The sequence below is a fragment of the Varanus komodoensis genome, unplaced genomic scaffold, assembly GCF_004798865.1.
Source record: "Varanus komodoensis strain SLA01 unplaced genomic scaffold, ASM479886v1 scaffold8, whole genome shotgun sequence".
NCBI classification, from domain to species: Eukaryota; Metazoa; Chordata; class Lepidosauria; order Squamata; family Varanidae; genus Varanus; species Varanus komodoensis.
In genome coordinates this window covers 40,805,087-40,824,515 of record NW_025336481.1, presented here as the reverse complement: position 1 = coordinate 40,824,515, position 19,429 = coordinate 40,805,087, and the positions used below count along the sequence as shown (strand labels likewise).

The following is a 19,429-nucleotide window of genomic DNA, read 5'->3' as shown; positions in this document are numbered from 1 at the left end:
AAGAATATAAACTCGGCGCCAGGTGCACCTCTCCAGGAAACATATTTCAGGGAGGTTGGAGAAGACTAGCGAGAAATTTAGACAAATAGGGACATCATTTGAATAGGAATACCATGTTCCCCTCCTGTCCATCAGAGGTAGGAACCAAGTGCAAATCCTCCTAAAGCATGTTCATTTGAACATGACGAGGACATCCAAACATTCATGTGTGAAGGTGTTCAGCCTTGGTTGGCAGCATGTTATAGAATAGGGAATGGCAGAGGTGTGGAAGCTCATTCTGAGGACCAAAGCTAGTCCTCCTAGGGTTGCAATCCAGCCTTTGGCGATTCCACTCTTCCCCAACCACCAACTATTTAGCAGTTTCCCCACTTCTGTGCATTTTTTCCCATTCTAAAAGGCTAAAATACCTCTCCATAGCAGGAGCTGTTCGCTAAAGTTATTTTAACTTGTTTTGTTTTGGCATTTTGGCTCCACCTCCTTTGCTTGTGGTCCCACCCATACTAGAATGGGGCCCAAAGGCTGCACTGAACAGGGGCTGAAACAAGTTCACCATCCCCACAACATGGAATCATACAGAGCTGAGTGCAGACAGCAGGATGGAGATGCTGCCATGTTCACATGCAACCACACCCAACCCAAAGCTCTAGAAGATGCTGCGTTCTCCACGTTTCTTGGCCTCCTCCAGCCAAATAATACTCAACTGTCCCATTAGAACATTATGATACTGGAGCAAATTTACCCTGCTGCCTTGCTAGACCTGGACAGGACACTCATGTCCTGAGAACAGGATGACAAAAAAATGAGTCGGCCTATCCACTGAAGCTAAGCACGTTTGTCCTTGCAGGCTTCCTAGATGGGCCACTGCTGGGAATACTGCACAGTCTGTTCTAAGCATCTTGGGGGAAGAATATGGTAAACCAGTTAGGTGTCACTGCCCCGTAATGATGGTCCAGACAGAAGTGCAATTTGCGTAACTAATGAAGAGTCCGATAATGCCTGCTGTTTTATGGAGAAAAAAGGCAACACAGTTGAAAATGCACACAAAACATTCTTCTTTTTCGAGGGCTGCATTAGGCTAAGCAAAATTCTGCTCCCTGTGTTTATGCCGGCGCTTGGTTGCAACACCTATTTGCATCAAAGTCTCCTTTACAACAAGGCTTGGCGTTGCTTGCGATATCTTATTATTAAGGTAAATATTCTTCAAAGCACTCAATGATTTGAATCTCTGATTCTTTGTGACATCCTATTTGCTGACTGCAGTTAGAGAAGTCGAGGGGGAAAAAATAGCCCCAAAAATTCAAACACATTTTCCCTTTTTGCTGTTGTCTTTATTATTTATGCTTCAAAAAGAAACATCCCAAAATAGCATCTGTAGAAAATTACCATACGTGCACGCCATCAATGCAGAGTTGTTATACATTAAAAATCTTAAGACTTGTACAAGTCATTCTGATCATTTTAAGGCGAGGCAATATGTGAAAGAGAAAGACCAACATTTGTTTTCTTTAATGAGAATTTTTTAAAGTTGTACTTAATGCATAGAACAAGCAACCACAAACTGGAACAAAGGAATCAATCTAAATTCACCCTAAACATTTGGAATATTGAACAGGGCATAAATAATCCTGAAAACCTCTCAAAGCCTGTCATGAATGGGCAATTCTTTTTCCCGGTTCATAACCTCTAGGATGGCCTTTTGCTATAGCCGCAAGGTGTTGATCTATACCAAGTCAGAGCTCGAAAGTGGGAGTTTCCAGCTTTGCTAGAGGGTCATGTTGAAGGTGTGAGGTGGAGACAGGGTGACGGGTTCACAATGAGTAGCATGCCAGGGACAGAGAAGGTGGTCCCCACGATCTACAATCCAACGATGCCAGAACTTACCTGCTCCATCGGCTGATTGCAGCTGTCATTCCCCCTAGTCCGCATACCCTCCTTCACATGCATGCTTTTAGAAGACAAGCCAGCCCTTCCCCAGAACTCACAAACTAACATCAGTTGCGTCTCAGCACAAAAGCACCCCCACATTATGTGCTGCAGGCTCCCTCCTGTGGTGGTGGGCTGCTGGGACACCCTAGCATTCAGGGACTGGTGGGCTGGGAGGGGAGAGTTTCACTGGCCCCATAGCTGCCAGCTCCTGGTGGGGGCCATGTTTTCCCCACTGTGGGGGAAGAGCATGTGCCAACACTGGGGCAGGTTAGCTGTGTGAACAAACCAGAGCTACACTGGTGCAGCACACCAAACACCCTGCCAGTCCTGTGTTGTTCCAGCAGCTCTCCACCAGGGAGGTCTGGAAGATGAGCAGCAGCAGGAGCAGCAGCAAGCTTCCCTTACTGCTGCTCTCCAGCGTCTGGCCTGGCCGTCCAAGGGATGCCACCCTAGTTCTGTACGTTTAGGTTTTATCTCGCCATCATGGATAACACGTCCTGGCTCTTTAGAGCAGAGGCGAACACACGTGCACAGACAAACATGCAAGGTCAGCCAAGCACCGGTCATTCAAAAGGCTTCAAACTTCCTGTGTACGAGGAGTGGGCTCCATCAACCAAGCAATGGGAAGAGCAGTGCTGGGGGAGAAACTGCCCTGGAGAGACAGCTTGCTCACCATCCACTGCTCTTCCCCTACTACATGGAAGCTGCAGGAGAGTGCGAAGAACGGCAGGAGGTCTGATGGCCACAGGGGCATGGCAATTATGGGGCCGAATGGGGCAACAGGGAGAGGTTTTCCTTTCTAGGACATGCTCAGGCCAAGCACCACAAGCCTGTAGATCATCGAAAAGGTGACTGCATAACCCACCATCCACGACAGAGCTCGGCAGGGCTGGGGAAGGGGCACGAGGTAGGCAATGGTGTGCAAGATCCGGGAACCAAGGAAGACTCTGTAATGCAGCAAGGCGGTGGAGAGGGAAATGCCGCTGGCGGAGTAGAATAGCCCAATGAACAGGAATGGAACGATGTTCTCAAGGTCATTGAGGTGGATTCTGTGGAGAGAGGGAAAGGAAATTCACGGTGTGTCGGCTTCTTTTCTTTCTCAGTGTGCTTTGAATAACCCCACAGAGTTCTCTGCACAAAGGCTACTGGCAACGTCCGACCCTTGGCCAGTCACAGACCCTCCGACCAACCTCCCTCACAGGCTGGTTGTTGTTGCGAGGATAAAATGCAGCTTGGCAATTGCCTTGAGTTCCTCACGAGAGAAAAAAGGCAGGACAGAAATGCAATGTAGTAACTATTATCCATCTGTCCCTGAAATGACTGTTCCCAGTCTTTCCTCACAAAATGTCCTACTTAAAGGAATTTGGGCATGTCCTGCAATAAACTCAGTTCCGCTTCCTCCTCTCTGTACAAATTGGGGGGAGAGGGATACTTCAGGCAATGTGCTGCTGAAAAAGCAGGCAAAGTTGTGACCTCCAGATGTTTCACGCTGCAAGTCCCACACGTCCCAGTCAGCATGGCCAATGGCCAGGGATTCTGGGACTTGCCATCCAAAACATCTGGTAGGGACCTGGTTGCCTGGACTTGCAGTACTGACTATACATTCTTCCTGGGAGTCACTGGGCAGACAGATATTACTATTACTGCTGCTGCTACACTTATAACCTGCATTTTTCATCCTAAAGGACCCCAGGTAGTTTACATGATCCTCCTCTTCCTCTCCATTTAATTCTCACAACAACCCTGTGAGGGAGGTTAAACTGACAGGCAGTGATTGGCCTTAAGTCCCCCAGTGAGCGGTCAAGTAAGGACTTGATCCCAGATCTCCAAAGTCCCAGTCCAGCACTCTAACCACTACACCAACCACGGTGGAGCTCACTGAACCAGATGGTTCTAAAAGTACATGGCACAGTTTCTTCGAGACTTTATTATTTCAGAATGCAGATAGTGGAATCAGGGGTAGAAATACTCCACCACCTCTGCATATGAAATCCTCCCTTTGCCGAGGTTCAGTTCAGCCCGGCATGCCAGCTTTCCTGCGAGAGTTCTTGACACCAGAAAACACCCACTTCTGCAGATCTCCACCTGCATTCTCACGTTCTGCCACCCAGGAAGCCCCTAACCACATGCTTCTTGTGAATTTATGGAACAGCTCCTACGCCAGGTACTGTGTAAGCTGCTCTGGAAACAGAAATAGGCAAGATAACCCTGGATATTCAAGGAGGCTGGTCCCGCCTCCCCACCCTCTTCGGAGCCATGGGCACTTTTGGGAATTTGAGAAACTGCTGTGGGCACCAGGAGAAGACTCCACAGAGAGTATGGCTGGTCCTGTAAGAGCCATTATGGGAGCCAGGCAAGTCAAAAGAGGTGGGAGGACAGAAAGTCAAGCTAGAGGCTGAAGGGAGAGGGAAAAGCAAGGCAAAGGGGTGGCAGGGGACCGAGGCCAGAGGCTAGGAATGGGGGAGAAGAGCCAAGCAAAAAGCTAGAGCAGAGAAGGAATGCGAGATGCTGGCAGCTGAAAGCAAGCATGTGACAAAGGGATGAGTGGGAAAGAAAGAGGACACTTATGTAGAATTGCCAGAAAGTTGAATTTTCCTGTACAGGCATTTCCTGCATTCACTGATGTGGATTTTTATAGAAATCCATATATAAATCCATGAACACATATTGAAAAGACAGAATCCCTTAGAGCTGCCCGCAAACACCATACCGGGGAACCTTTTGCAGGCACCACTGGAAACCCCAATGGGCTACCACGGTGCCCACAGATGCCGCGCTGGGGATCACAGCCATAGATATCCCATCCACAAGATCCCACTGGGCACAACCTCTGCCAATCGGTGCTCTGTCTAGGAGTTGCCAATCACTCCCAGCTTGGCGTGCCCACCCACAGGTCTCACTCCTGGTGCCATTCACAGCTGCTTCTGGAACTCACGTTAATTCAAGCACAGAGACACCCCTGGTGGCTCAAATTTCCCAGATTATCTATTATAAAGCTATCAAATTCAGAAGCAGCAGTGGGCCTGTTCATAAGTGCCTAAATCCAGCCAAAGGGAAGCTGTTAAACTTTGCTTATAGTGTCTAGACGGCCAAAGGATGTTTCAGAGTCCCAGCTTCAACCTCGGAAACTCATTCCAAGGTCAACGCTGGGATTCCCAAGGGCTGGCTGCTTCGCTGAGATTGCAGAGATAACCACAGCAAAAGGTTTTTCTGGGTGTTCTGCAGGGCACAAAGGGGAGGAGATGGGCACAAAACTGGTCGTCCAGGTATTTTTCAAGTCAGGAGCAGCATGGAGACAACCTTCATTTTCCATGCTCAGAATGCCAAACTCAGGGGGTCAGAGGCAGAGGGAAATAAGATTTTTACAGCCTCCTGGTAGCACTTTGCAACAAGAAAAGGATTCTGCTCAGGGAACCAGTGTTGGAAACTCCACAGGGCTGTCTCATGCTGACGCGAATTTGTCATGTCAACAAGATGGTGTGATGACTTCTGGAAATAAAGGCATGAACTCAAAATACTGTCTCAGCATTCTGCAATTCAGTGACTTCCAGATGGCTTATACTGCAATCCCCTCATGCTGGCTGCGAATGATGGGGGTTGCAGTCCAACACATGTAGAGGGCACCGAGTCGGTGAAGGCTGCTTGTTACATCGAGACGGTTCCACGTGAGCATGGTTAGGATGACCAGGCCACAAGAAGGGGAAGAAACTGAAATTATTCTGTGCCAGTCATTAGAAAAGGGTTGTGGGAACCCTGGAAAGCAAGCAGGCAGCTGAAGCTTCTTGTACTCCTTTAAGGGCCTTCTTGTCAATTTATTTTTTAACTTAACACTGATGAAATTCCCCTGGATTACCTGCGTACACGCTCCACATCTGGATCTGTCCTCAGGAATTTTTTCGCATTCTCTCCTTTCCCAAATGAGGCTGTATCTTCAGGGTTCACAAAGGCCTATTCATGACAAGAGGACACAGAGCACAAGTATCGGTGGGTAACAATGGTCAAATTGAAAACCACCCCAGAAATTAAGCTCAGAAATGATTGCGGTTATACTCCGCTCCTCAACGTGCTTTCCAGAATTTCTTTCACCTCCGCCCTGTGGGTCAACAGACCAAAGACAAAACACCCATCACTGCAACGGGGTTGTTAGCACTGCCAACTCACACAAATGAGCATTTTGAGGGTGGGTTGATAGGACAGACTAAGCTCCAGTTGATGCAATCCATTTACACACCCGATTCCAAATTTTTAAAATGTGGGAATACAGGAACCTACACAAACCGCAAGGAATTAGTGCCCTCTTAGAAAAGCAAACATCTTCTGTAGGACAATAATTACTGCAACTTGTGTACATCATTTAAAAAGTAGTATGTCCCTTTTTCCTCTTCTCAAAGGAAAATGTGTGCAGATTTAAACAGATAAAAATGACTTGGCCCCTCAGGTCACCAGCAGAGACTGTCCTGAAGGAGCCTCCCCGCCACCCCAGGAATAAAAAGGGTGGCTACAAGGAGAAGGGCCTTCTCGGCAGCGGCACCCCAACTTTGGAACCCTTTCCCCAGAGACACTCACCAGGCACCCTCCTAAATCCTGGTAATTCCTAAAATAATTGTCAGAGGCTCTTCCCCAAAAGCCTTTTCCTGGAAAGACCCCTCTTTTGCAGCTCGCCCTTCCCAGAGAGAACGGCTTGGCATTCTCCCAGTCCATTTGCCAGGTCAACATGTTCCTTTTCTAAACTTGAAAGTTAGGGAATTTTAAATCTTATTGAGATTTTCAGGGATTTAATTAATATAAAAGGTCCCAAGGGTGTTTGTCAGTTGGGTGGCATATGCATTTCAGGAAGGGCGGACGGACAGACGGACACAACAGCCAGCATCTCTGATCACTGGCCATGCTGTTGGCTAAGGCTGATAGGAGCTGGAGTCCAAAACATCTGGAAGGCACCAGCTTGGGGAACAGGAGACCAGGATGGGCAACCCATGGCCCTCCTCATGTCGTCTGACCACAGCTTTCGCAATCCACCGACTATGCTGCCTGGGGATGATGGGAGTTGCAGTGAAACAAGTCTGGTATCTAATCTGGTGTCCTGATCGCTACAGGGGACAACCACATGCCCCTCCCATCAAGCACTTGGCTGCTGTGCGGTGTGCTGAAAGAGGCATGCGCAGAAACGGAAAGGCTGCGCAGTTTTGAGTGTGACTGCAAACCCCAAACCACACACACAGGCCTGGCTGGGGAGCTCTGTGAGTTCACACTGATCACAGATAAACCTTTTTGTCAAGTGCACTACAACTGGCCGAAATATGAAAGGGCTCCACATGACACCCTAAGAATCCAGCACTTGACACGTCTCCTCAGGTCAGTCCCACTGGCTGAAATGAGGCTTCTGCACACCAAAGAGTTCTGCTTGTTTGGAGAGAAAAAGTCGGACAACTCCCAGCATGCCTCAGACAGCAGGGCTGGCTTGGGCCCGCCTGGAGTTCTAGGGCCTTTTCTGTCTAAAGCTGCATAGGATTGCGCCCCAAGTGCCTACTAAACCAGGAGCCAACGACGGGACAGCACTGGCGAGGCAGACCAGCATTAGTACGGCCTTCCCCAACAAGGTCTCTCCAGAGGCTGGGGACGAGAACTCCCTCCATCCCTGACTCTTGGCCAGGCTGGCCCAGTTGGAGAAGGCAGCCTCAAGGCCTTTTGCTCTCCCACAACCAGGCCGTGCCTGCCATGCATTCCTGCCACAGGTGCAGCGCAAGGACCATGATGCTGGCCTGGCAGGCACCAGCAGCGGGCCCCAATCCTTCCACCACATGCAAAATGCCCCACCCTTCCTCCTGGCACTACAACAAGCACTTTGCCAGCCTAAGATCTGGCAACCATCACTCAGGCCTTGATTTTTCAAAGCCCGGCGCATCATCTCTCACCTTCTTCTTCATTCTGAAGAATGCCGTTATGACACTTATGAGCATCATTTTGACCACAAGAGGGACGGCATATCTGACATAGGCCAGAACCACCTCACGGTCCACCAATTTGTTAAGATCCAATCCTTCTGCCATTATCCCTTGGAGACCTGGAAATTTAAGCAAATGTTCATGGTCAGACATCAGGAGTTGCAAGGAATTATTTATTTATTTATTTATGTATTTATTTATTATTTAAAGCATTTATAGAATGTTCCATTACTGGCATCTTGGGATGGTTTGCCACAAGCACCGATTAAAAAATGGTACAGCATCCAGCAATTCACAATTAAAACTAATTAAACATTAAAATAATGGGAGAATAAAAAGATTTTCGCCTGGGGAGCATATTCCACAATCTCCTACACCCTTGTTTTATTCAAAAATCCTACTGCTTTATAAAATATCCAAGGCACCTAACAGAACAAAATACTCTACGATGAAAAGGCAGACAAGCAGAAAATGTAATATGCAGAATTTCAGTAAATTAAAACAGACACAATAACTCCTAGGCTGTGTCCAAAGAACCACAGGATGCTTTGGATGGGCAGATCTGAGGCCCGAAAAGAGTGCAGATCCTGGGGCTCAGAATCCGTGCTCAGATCCCCACCTATCCACAGCTAGCATGGAAAAAATTGTACCAGCTGCTTCTCCGAGGTCGTAACAGCAACCCTGCAGAAGGGGTATATGGGGAATTCCACAGGGCGCGGGGAGAGGAAACCAGGCACAGCCGATCCAGGATGCAGCCCATCAGGATGGTGCCCCTCCAGCCCCTTCCCTCCCCCATCCAAAGCATCACAGCTAGTCGGTCAACTGCAGGGAAGGATAAGGTGGGCATGTCATGAGTGGAGCCGGCGGGAGCTGGGGGTCAGACTAGATGGCCTGGAAGACCCCTTCTGACTCGCTCTGTTTCTATGTTTCTATAAGTGGAAAGGCAAAGACCTTCCTGCCTTGCATGGGAAGGTTTCTGGCCTCCAAGTTGAGTGGCTTACAGGCATCTCTACAGGACTGAGCCTTTGGCGGATGTCCTAAAATGGTTTTGGAACCTGCTTCAGTCCCAAGAGCCTGATTACATTTCTGAAATCTTGGGGACCCCCCCCCCCCGCAGTGCTGGAGCAGGACCTACACAAAACACCAGCTCAACACTTTTACTGGAAATAAACAAGCCTTTAAAAACGGCATGGCAACCTTTCAGAATTGTGCAGGGGGCTACACAAAAGCCAGAAAACCACCATTTTATTTGTACTGGTTTCCCGTGTTGTACTGTTTTTAATATATTTTACTATGAACACTGCCTCAGGAGAGTTCCACCCTTAAAGGCACCCTAAAATAATAGCAATTTAATAAGGATTTACAAAAGATTCTACAGTCTTGCAAAGAATCCCAGAAAAGTCACTGGCTTGCAAAAAGTTATAGTAACCTGTCAGGAGGGGATAGGAGAGGTAGGAAAGCTGCACTTCTTTGCTGGACTCAGAGGAAAGGCTTTCCTTCCGTGAGCCACAACCCTTGGTTCCATGTTGGGCACAGAGGAAAAACACAGAGCTCAGCCCTTCCACTAGCTGATTCATTGCCCTGCAAAATTGCATGAACTCACCTGCATACAGTTCCTGGTCGCCAATGGTGACCAGGTTAGCAATGTTAAAACACCAACCCTTGCCTTTTCTGCACCTGCTCTCCATCATGTGGGGCATGTGGAAGTTTGGAAACAAAGAGGTTGGGTGACAGCAATGCAGGAGGAAAAGTTCTTGTACTCAAAACCAGCTTAGATTTGCCTGAGAGATCAACCAAAGAACAGGCTTTGCTTCATTTTAAAGCAAAAAAACAAGAAACAAAGGGGAAAAGAAGCTGAACTTCGAGACAGACAACTAATCCTCTGGAAAGGTAAGTAGATGTTGGGAAATCTTTTTCCTGTAAGAGTTTTGGTGAGTGGCACCTGCCTTGAGAATGTTCTATGAAGCAACAAACTTGAGTCAAGGGTCAACAGATAGTAAAGAAGGAGACCAACAGTCTAGAATTGCAAGTCCTAATTTCTAACCAGTGGGAAATAAGGAACAAGCCCCTATTAGGTCATAACCAATGAATTCAGAAACTGTTCTCACAATCTGCCTGTCCATTCATTGCTCATACAGAAATGCCTCCATCCGCGTGCCCATCTGAACTGTGGTCCAGCATGTCTGGTGGACACCAGGCTGCATTAAAAGATCTGGGCATACGATTCCTCCCTTGATCCATGCATTGGGGCTATATATACACACACACACATATATATGCACTTCCAACACCCCATAACTGGTGGCAGTATGGATCATATGCCTAGAAAACATAGCAGAGGGCTGGAGGAACACCCCTCCCACCATCCTTGTGGCCAACAGTGAAAAGGCCATCCACGTGAACAACGAAACCTGTGGCACAGGTGGCCTCGTATCGCCACGCCAAGGCAAGAGCAACGCAGGAAGGATTATGTGGGTGCTACGTGCCATCAAGTCACCTCCGACCTACCGTGACCCTGTGAAAAAGCAACCTCCAAAATTTCCCGTCCTTCACAACCCTGCTCAGGTCTTGTCAACTCAAGGCTGTGCCTTCCTTTATGGAATCGATCCAATGCAAGGATTAATGCATGTGACTGATTATTTCAGCCTTCCTCCATCTGTGTCCCCCATATGTGCTGGATTACAAATCCCATCATTCCCATTCACCATGCAGGCTAGGAAGACTCCAAGCTGGGATGCAGCACTGGGATACAGAACCCAATATTGTATGCCATTTACTCTGGACTGGGATGAGGCTCTCACAGGATCCAATAAAAATAAATTAGTGGGGGAAAGGCAAAGGATGCAATCCTATTTGGGAAGAAAAAGGACATACAAGTCCCTGCATTCCCCAGTCAGCTGTGCTGGGTTTTCTTCTGTCTAAATAGGCACCAGACCCTCTGTGGATCCATCAACTCAAAATATCTGCCAGCGCCAAACAGAATGGCCCTGGCTTCTCTGGGGGCTCCAGCAAATATATTTAAGCCTTTAAAGCTTTATCACTAGCTGCAAATAAATGACCACACAATGGGGGCGGCTTGATATCCTATCCAGGTTTGCTGTAGCTTTACACACGGCCACTCAGCAAGTGGTTCTCTCCTACAGCCAGTTCATGAAGTTCAGCAGGCAAAAAAGCATCCTCAGGTGCAGCTGAAAAGCTAAGATGGCTTTTCTCCTTTGCTCTGGACTTCGGAATGAGAAAACTCATCACACAGCAGCTTTTGGGCTACTGTTAAGGAGCAGCACATTTTCAGTTTTTAATCATAATAAAATAATTTCAATAGAGGAGGTCACAGTTTGGAATTCCTGCCTCAGCCGTCAAAGTTTCTGGCCCTGTTTGCAGCCCTGTCCAAGCTGCGAGCAAGCAACCTTGCGTTTGCTTTCCCAGCAAAGGCTGGGCCACAAGCATGGGCATAGTCCAATGAGGCAGTAACGTTTGCCTAATGATTCTGCAATTACTCCTAGAGCAGAGCTAGACTAACCTAGTGTTCTTATCTGCAAATACACCAGTTCCTTTGCTAAAGGTCACGATAATGGCATTTACAACTTGCAAAAACTTTTTATCTGTCAGTTTCCTCACGCAGCTGCAGGGGAGTGCTGCTCCAGAAGGAATGAGGCATGGGGGAGGAGAGGCCAAATAATTTACATTTCGTCAGGCTTGATTGAAGTGTGCTTATAAAAATAAATGAATTCACTCAATCCTACTCACGTCAAATTGGAAAGATGTCTTTTCCCCTCCCCCTTAAAATGCATTAAAAAAAAGATTAACTGCATTTAGAAGTAATTCATCTAAAAGGGAAATTAATGAATCTTTAGCACTATATAATATTTTAAGAATCAATCACCCACACCTTGAATATTTTCAAATAAAAACACCACTACCAGGTTTCTAAACACTTCAAGTGGGAGATCCAGCCCCATTTTCTGTCTGAATTATCAATGTCAGACAGAAGCAATAACAAAGTGCCAACTTTGAAAAAACACCGCTTTGAGATCTAAACAGACTTTCTCTTCGAAGTGCAAGAAAAGATTTCGCAACTGAAACAGATTTCAGAGTAGGGCCACAGAAATAACCACATGCAGTCAAAGGAAAGTCTTTGTTTTCTAAAATCCCACTGACAAAAGCAGGGCCTGGTAGGCATCCTACAGTAAGATACAGTAAGGGCCTGTAAGATTTGCAGACTCTGGGGTAGTTCTCACAACTGGAACCCCTCTGTCTGTGTGGCATAATGCAGGTTCACACGGCCCAAAGCTCTTCCACACAAAGAAAAATAATCCCAGCATCTAGTTCCATGCAAGCCCCCAAGAAAACTTAAATTACTTAAATATTCTGACTAAAACCACAGAATAAAGAAGTGGGCGCTTATTTAGACTTGGAGAGCTAAACCAAACAATCTAAAGAAGCTCAAAAACACGCTCAAAAACACGCTGTGCAGTTGAACCGGTATGGGCCACTTCAGGCCCTCCGGATGTTTGGCCCATCTCCTCTTCCCATGGGCTACGTGTGGGGGGAGAGGTTGCAGGCCCCCGCTTTTGCTATCACTTGCATGCGCTCACACCCTAACCCAAAAGCGCCTTGCATGCTCTAGAAAAGGCCTGTGATCCACGAACGCCCTAATACATTGTTAAGGTTCCAAGCTGCACGGTGTTTTGTTGGGCTTGTTTGCTCCCCAAGGAGCCGTGCTTCAAACGTCTGGGGACGAGATTTGCTTCTATTGGAAAATGGTTGCTCGGAGCCCGTGAGAGCAGGGCTGATGTGGGAAGAGATCGTGGCGGGCGGCCGAGCGGATCTGACTCCCGCTCCACCAAAGGCGTGCGCCTCCAGCCTGCCTCGCCTGGGAAAACCTCCTTCCCGCCCGTTCGTCCGCCGCAGCTGCACAACAGGCCGAAAAGGGCGCATCGGCAGGAAGAAGCGAAAGCTCAGCCGCAAAACTATGGCCAAGTTTTTTTCCCCTCTGCAAGGGAGGAAGTGCTTTGCAATTCATTCAAAGGAGCGATCCCAAGCGATCCCAAGCCATGGAAGTACAGAAGTTTTTAACATCTTTGCATGCGTTCAGCCCGTTTTATTGACTGGTTATACTCTGCTGCGAATGGCAGGGCTTGAGTTTCCAGGCTGAACATGCCCAGGAGGGCGCCCTAAAGCGCAGAAAGAAAACAAAGAAGCGAACACACCTTTAGCAAAACTAAAACACCTGCTCTGCGCACGAGGCTTCGGAGGACCCGAGAACGCGCCTGCAGGGCCGGCGGTCAGAGTCCCGCGCTGCTGCTGCTGCTGCTGCTGCTGCGCGCCGTCCGCTCCGCTCTGCTCGCTGCTGCGCCGCGGCGGCCTCCCCTCCCACGGCCCGGCCCTAAACTCGCCCGCCTCCGCGCAGCTCTCCGGCTCGCCGGCCCTCCCACTTGGCCGCGCCGCGGCGGCGCCTTCCTCGCACGCCCGGCCCGCTCGATTGCAACACGCTTCAGAAACGGAACTTTGCTCCGCTTTCTCTCGTGCCCGGTCTTGCGCACCTGGGCGCAGGGGAGGAAGCGCGGACGACCCGTTTGTGGGCGCCTCGTAGGGAAACGCGTCCCCACATTTCTTCTGCCTCCGTGCTCCTGAGCACGTGCAGACTGCCCACCGTGGCGAAAGGCCCGGCCGAGTTGAGTCGGGAGACTGACCTTCAAACCGCTGCTAGGAGGTCAATCTCTCCGGGCGTGAAGCCCTTCCTGCGTCCTTTTTCAGCGCACCCCACAGGCGGTTGCGAAGATAAAATTGGTGTGGGAACCTTGTGCGCACCCTCCGAGCTTGTCGGGGGAGGGGTGGGATAGTAAGATGGGTTGTTGTCATTATCATTGCTAGCAGATCTTTAGAGGGCCTGTGCACGTGTGCAGGTTCTTCCCAAAAAGCACCAGCATCCAGTTTTAATAATAAACCTCAAAAGTGCATCTGAGAATGTGAAGAGCCCCTTTGCACTTTGACAAGATTTATCTCTTGAGGAGGGCTCCATATAAAAGTGCCTTTGAACATGTGCAGAGTGCCGTGTTTATAGGAAGGGGTGTTGGGAAAGGTGTTGCTTGTTTTAAAGACCTTGCATCTTGGTAAAGTTAAGAAATAATACTGAAAATAGACATCGCATTTGGGGAAAATATATTGAGTGATGCAGATTGAACTTTTGGCTAGGCCAGTAAATTTCAGCCCAGGCCTGCTGACAGCCCAAGAGAGAGCTAAGTCAATAATGGGCTGGCAAGTTAAAAATGTAAACTGAGCAGCTCCCCGCATCCAGTCTGACACATGGCAAAGTGGTTGACGGATTACTTCATCCTCCTACTGAACTCATGGCTTTTGTCAGGACACATTTTCTTCACGGCAGCAAGGCGACAAAAGTGAGCTGAGCACCTGCAGAGCCATCCTGGGCTACATCCGGGCACTGCTGCCACAGTGGAAAGGGCAGGACAACAGATAAAATACTGTGTACTGCATGGCTTGGGTATACAGCTGGGAATCAATGGCCAGCCTCCCAGGCCTTCAAGATGGCTACACAGGCAGAAATCCAACAGGAGCATCATTTCAAGAAAGCAACTCCAGAATGAGGACAGCTGCACCTGTTTCTGCTTAAAGACAAAGCTTCCAGTCTTGACAGTTTGATGGAGGCAGCAGACATGGGGAGGCATCCGCTTCCCCAAGAAAATGTGCTTATCATTCTGAGCAGCTTCGTGACCATCTTGCGCCTGTGTGGGTGTGAATGACAGGCTTGCCACTGATAGACAACTGACATTCCCAGAGTCTGGACAGCCATATTCCAAGTGCATGAGCCTTCTCCTGATCAGTCCCTGTTGGGGTGGGAGTAGTTACGTAGCTTTCACCTAGTCAGGATTAAGCGCTCAGTCTGCCAGCTATTGTTCCCAAAACCATTCACATGATCGCTAATTGCATGACTAACATATCCTCTCATTTCACCCTTAGATGTCTACCTGTACAACACAGAAGCACACCTTCGGGGAGGTTATTTTTTCAGGGCCGCAGCCAGGAAGGGTTTAATCTGCTCATCACATCCCTGCAGCTTCTTTGAGGTGCTGGCAATTGCTAAAGCATTTTCCAAGGTAAAGGGCTGTACTGGTAGCGGTTCCACATCTGTAGAATGCCCTTCCTAGAGACAGCTGCCTGGTATCTTCACTGTATACTTTTATATGCATGGTTAAGATCTTCATCTACCAAGAACCATTTGATTTGTAATCTGAAACTCAGATTATTAGCCTTGTTAGTGGTTCTCTTTTGTATACGCCTGCCCAAGATGTAGCTGGCCTAGTTCAACCACTTCTTTGAAATGCCCTCCAGGATCCTTCCTTCCTTCCTGTCTTTTCCCTCCAGGTAGGAAACATGACCCTCTGATCCCTGTGGGCCAGGATGCAGCATTTTTCTAACTTGCCAGTTGCCTCTTGAAGGAAACAACAACTAAAATAGGATGTATGTCCTAACTGGATTTCACCACTAACCTGATTTTCACATTCTTATTTAAAACAATACCCCATGTGGAAAATAACTTTTAAGTGGGAGGAAAGAAACAGTAGTAAGGAAAAGAAACTGTACATCTTTCTTTCAGCTATATGATAAATATTTTCCCAAGCAAATGTGTGCATCAAAATGCAGCATGCTATTACAAAGTTTAGTAATGTTTTGAAAACATTTTTAGTGATATCATTGCTAGTGCTTTGTTTAATTGTATATTTATTTGCATACTCGCATACTTCTGCAGCAGGCATCTTTGGACTGGGTTGCCCTCCAAACAGAGGGTACCTTCAAATGCAGAAGTCGTCTTCAACCTTTTTAACTTACATCCCAGGAAGCATATTATTAAAGAAACTGTGTCCCAGCAGGATAGAAACAAAGGCCCACTTTACCCCTCCCCCGACATTTTTATGTTTACAGGCCTTTTGCTATTATATTTCTCATTTATGCTAAGTTTTATGGACATAAAAATTGCAGTAGCATTGCTTAGGGTAAATTGTATTACTATGCCTTTAACACACAAACAAACAAATAATTCCATAAATAGTGGAGAATTGTAATAACACTGTTGGATGTAAATTTTTATTCCTGTGGTAACTATCAGACACAAAACAATAAAAAACAGCAGTGGCATTATTGGGAATAAATTTTTATTGCTCTTCCTAAAACACAAAGGCCAGAATCCGGCCAGGCACTTCCATTCCACCACTTCTGTTGTGCAAGCAGTGGCCATCTCCTCCTTGCACAAGAGAATTTCAGCAATGCCCAAGATGAGCAGATAGACTCAATTCTAAAAGGAGGCAGGCTGGCAAGGTTCATACATGGGCCTGCTTCCTTCCCAACATAAGAATTTCTGGAAGCATCCATGAAGAAGTGCTGAATCTGGCTTCTTGCAATTTGCAGGACCCACTGCTTGCTCAGCAGAATCTAGGGGGCAGAAGAGAACTGGAGGGGCCATAAGCGGCCAACAGACCACTGCCCTCTCAAGCAAAAGCGATCCTTTATTAATTCACAAGGTTGTTACTAGTCTACCAAAAGATCACAGGTAGATAATCTGTGGAAGGCAGGGCTGGCAGGAAAAGGCACATCACTCTTGCAGGACAGGTGACTGAGAGAGAGCAAATTCTTTGTGACTGTTATAAAAAGATGCTTCCCACCTGAGCATCCCACAGCAACATGGACCAGCAATTGCAAACCACTGAAATGCAGGACAGTTTCAAACAGTGCAGCGTCCTCTACAGAGGGCACGTGGCCATCCTATAGGTACAGCCCAGACAAACCTGGATGTTAGCAACCGCCTCTTTGCCCATGATTTTGATGATGTGATCTGAGTGACGCCCAGGCTGGTTAGCATCGATCCCTCAGATGCTGGGGCACTGCTCCCACTACAAATTATTTAGTTAATCGGTTGTGATTATTTTGGTCCATGAATATAAATCATACATTTGGAGACTAGCCTAAATCTAACTTTGATCTTCCAGGTCAGTCAACAGTTGTGGTTCTTACAGAAACCGCTGGCTTTTCTCTCCCGCAGTGGCCCCATCCGATCTTAGGACATGCCCACAAATTCCCAACCTGGATTGCTGTCCAAAATAAATGAATCTCTCAAAATTATAATCCATTATTCTATGTATCACTGCTGATCTAGTTCAAAGAAAAACTGTAATGGACCCTTCCCCCCACCCTGATCTTTTTACCGCAATCTGCCCCCTCAGCACACGCACCCATATACACACACATCCAAAACCATTAATTAAATAATCAGCATGACTAATCAAAATCATTTATCAAAGTTTATGACTGAGGCTTTCTAATTGGATTTTAATAGACATTGTTCCTTGAGAAAGGATGCTCTGTGCTGATAGCATTATTGAGATCTGCGAGAACCTACTTACAGGAGCGATGGACTTGAGATGATTTGCCAGTGATTAAGTGCTTCCTGGGCAAGGTAGTCATGAGGAAGTGAAATCTTAATTAGAAACTCTTCAAAAGCCAGCTGTCACGCCACTGCAACATCGGAGTCCCAATTCTTTGTTCTGAGACCTCCTGTCTCAGGGCTTACCTTTTGATAGGTTAGCTGCCGAGGGATCGCAGGTGCGATCCTGCACAAATTTAGACTGAACAAGAGGCCCACAAGGCTGGCTGGGGCATGCTGGGCGTTGCCATTCTTTCGTCCTGCCCAAAGTTGCGTGGGACACATCCAGGCAACCAAAACAGGATGTCAAGTTTGCCAGCATATTTATTCATTGATTTGCTATTTAAAACGCTGAGTGCCCTGCATTTACATAGATTGTCGAACAAGGAAAGACAGAAAAGATAAAAAATGAATTTTTTTTAAAGAGAATATCAATCTGAAGACTGACTGGTTGTTCAGCAAGAAAAGCTTGCTGAAATAAAGGTGCTTACAGGAGGTGCCGGAACAACAGTGTTGGTGCCTGCGTTGTCCCCAGAGACAGGGAGTTCCACAGAAATGCAGCTGCCAGAGAAATCCACCGCACCATCACGTGGATACCCATCAGGCCATGTTGCTATGCGGCACCTCGACCAGCACACCTTCTGAAGAGCTCAGTGCCTGGGCAAGCCTGGGAAAAGCAGGTCCTGTTACTTGCACCTCGCACCTCCCTAACCTGAGCATTTGCAAACGAACAGATTACTGTATCAAGCAAAACTCTGCTATGTGTCCATTTCCAAAGAAACAAGCTCTTCAAAGCAGTTCTCCTGACCTTTCCACTACTCAGAAGTGTGAAAAGACAAGATGTAAATCTCGCCGAACCACACCCCACCTCCATCTCTGACTAAAATTGAGGCAGGGCCTTTCCAGTGATGGCACCTGGACTCTGTTTTTCAGTGCTGTGTTAAGGTTCCCCTTATCTTTCATAACTGGACATTCATCTTAATTTGTGTTAGGACCATGTTGCTTCATGATGTCTTCATTTTTGCATGTTTCATTTTTAGGAGTGCCAGACAGTTGCTTGGATGGCCTTTTCTTTGGCAGAAATATTGGTGCCACTGGAAAGCTGGTGTGTCAGGATAGCTTAGCCCTAACATGGAGCAAATTTCATTTACAGAGATTCCCCACCCCCACCCCCATACATAGGGGATAGGATATTAATGCCCATGATGCTTGGATTGGCATTCTGAAATGGCAGCATCTCAGAGAACCTGTGCCATGGGTTTTTAGAATCTGTGGGGTAGTAAGAGCCAGATCAGTCGGTATACTGGTCAGAGTGTTGGGCTGGGATGTGCGAAATCTGAGTCCAAGTCCCCACTTGCCTGGGGACTTGACCCTGGATCACTCACCAACTCTCAGCCTGTCCTACCTCATGGGCTTTTTGGGAAGATAAAATAGAGGAGCCAAACCTTGTAAGCCGTCTTGGGTTCCTTGCAGGAAAGAAGGCAGGCTATAAATGTAATAAATATATAAAGGTCAATCAGTTAAACAATCAATCAGTAGTATTGGAATGGTCAAATAGAGAAATAACTTTATGAGATTGATTTTACTTCCCTCAAAATTCCTACCAACAGGTCACCAATTTTGCTCCTGAGAAGCCTCAGAGATATCATCTACCTTTAGCAGATATATCTGGGGCATCATTCGGCAGTTGCAATGCATATGTGTTTGGGTCTGCATATCACAGTGTGCTTGAAAAGAATTCCCTGTTCACTAAATCCAGAGATTCAGCCCCACAATATGCCCAAGGGCTGTCCCTCTACATAAAAGACATGGGCCCTTCCTTGCAGATAGAAACTCCTTCTATGCACCAGAGCCGCATTGCAGTGCGGCTGCTGAATTTACGCTTTTCAGGGCTTATCTCCAAAACCTTGAGAGTGACTAGAAACCTACTTTAAAAGAAAATAAGTACTGGGCTCCATCAGATCTGCATGGCTTGTCCTGCAATTCTACGATTCACAGTCCAAGTGTTAACTGGGTATTCCTTGGCCTGAATTGTTTCACATTTGTATTCCCTTCGTTCCTCCAAGGGGTGCTTCCCAGCCTCATTGTAGCCTCACAACTACCTTGAAAAAAGTAGGACAGGCGG

The 19,429-nt window shown here is 47.4% G+C and overlaps 1 protein-coding gene across 3 annotated transcripts; it reads right to left on the bottom strand.

Annotated features, from left to right (window-relative positions):
- Window positions 1-1,306: 1,306 nt before the first annotated feature.
- Window positions 1,307-13,577, bottom strand: MGST1 (microsomal glutathione S-transferase 1). Of its 3 annotated transcripts, none has more exons than XM_044455569.1 (4): window positions 13,562-13,577; window positions 7,839-7,987; window positions 5,780-5,874; window positions 1,307-2,975 (listed from the first exon to the last, which is right to left on the bottom strand). In XM_044455569.1, the coding sequence occupies exons 2-4, from the start codon at window positions 7,971-7,973 to the stop codon at window positions 2,726-2,728; spliced, it is 480 nt and encodes a 159-aa protein (XP_044311504.1). In that variant the 5' UTR covers window positions 7,974-7,987; window positions 13,562-13,577; the 3' UTR covers window positions 1,307-2,725. The 3 variants fall into 3 exon arrangements, with proteins under 3 accessions (XP_044311504.1, XP_044311501.1, XP_044311503.1); XM_044455566.1 differs by lacking the exon at window positions 13,562-13,577 and adding an exon at window positions 13,079-13,222; XM_044455568.1 differs by lacking the exon at window positions 13,562-13,577 and adding an exon at window positions 13,099-13,186.
- Window positions 13,578-19,429: the final 5,852 nt, after the last annotated feature.

Excerpts from the sequence above, each read along its gene's own strand:
- MGST1 (XM_044455569.1), bottom strand. The coding sequence starts at position 7,973 with ATGGCAGAAGGATTGGATCTTAACAAATTGGTGGACCGTGAGGTGGTT. Across the intron at positions 5,875-7,838 it reads TCTTCAGAATGAAGAAGAAG|GCCTTTGTGAACCCTGAAGA; the intron begins GTGAGAGATGAT and ends TGTCATGAATAG. Across the intron at positions 2,976-5,779 it reads GATGTGGAGCGTGTACGCAG|AATCCACCTCAATGACCTTG; the intron begins GTAATCCAGGGG and ends CTCTCTCCACAG.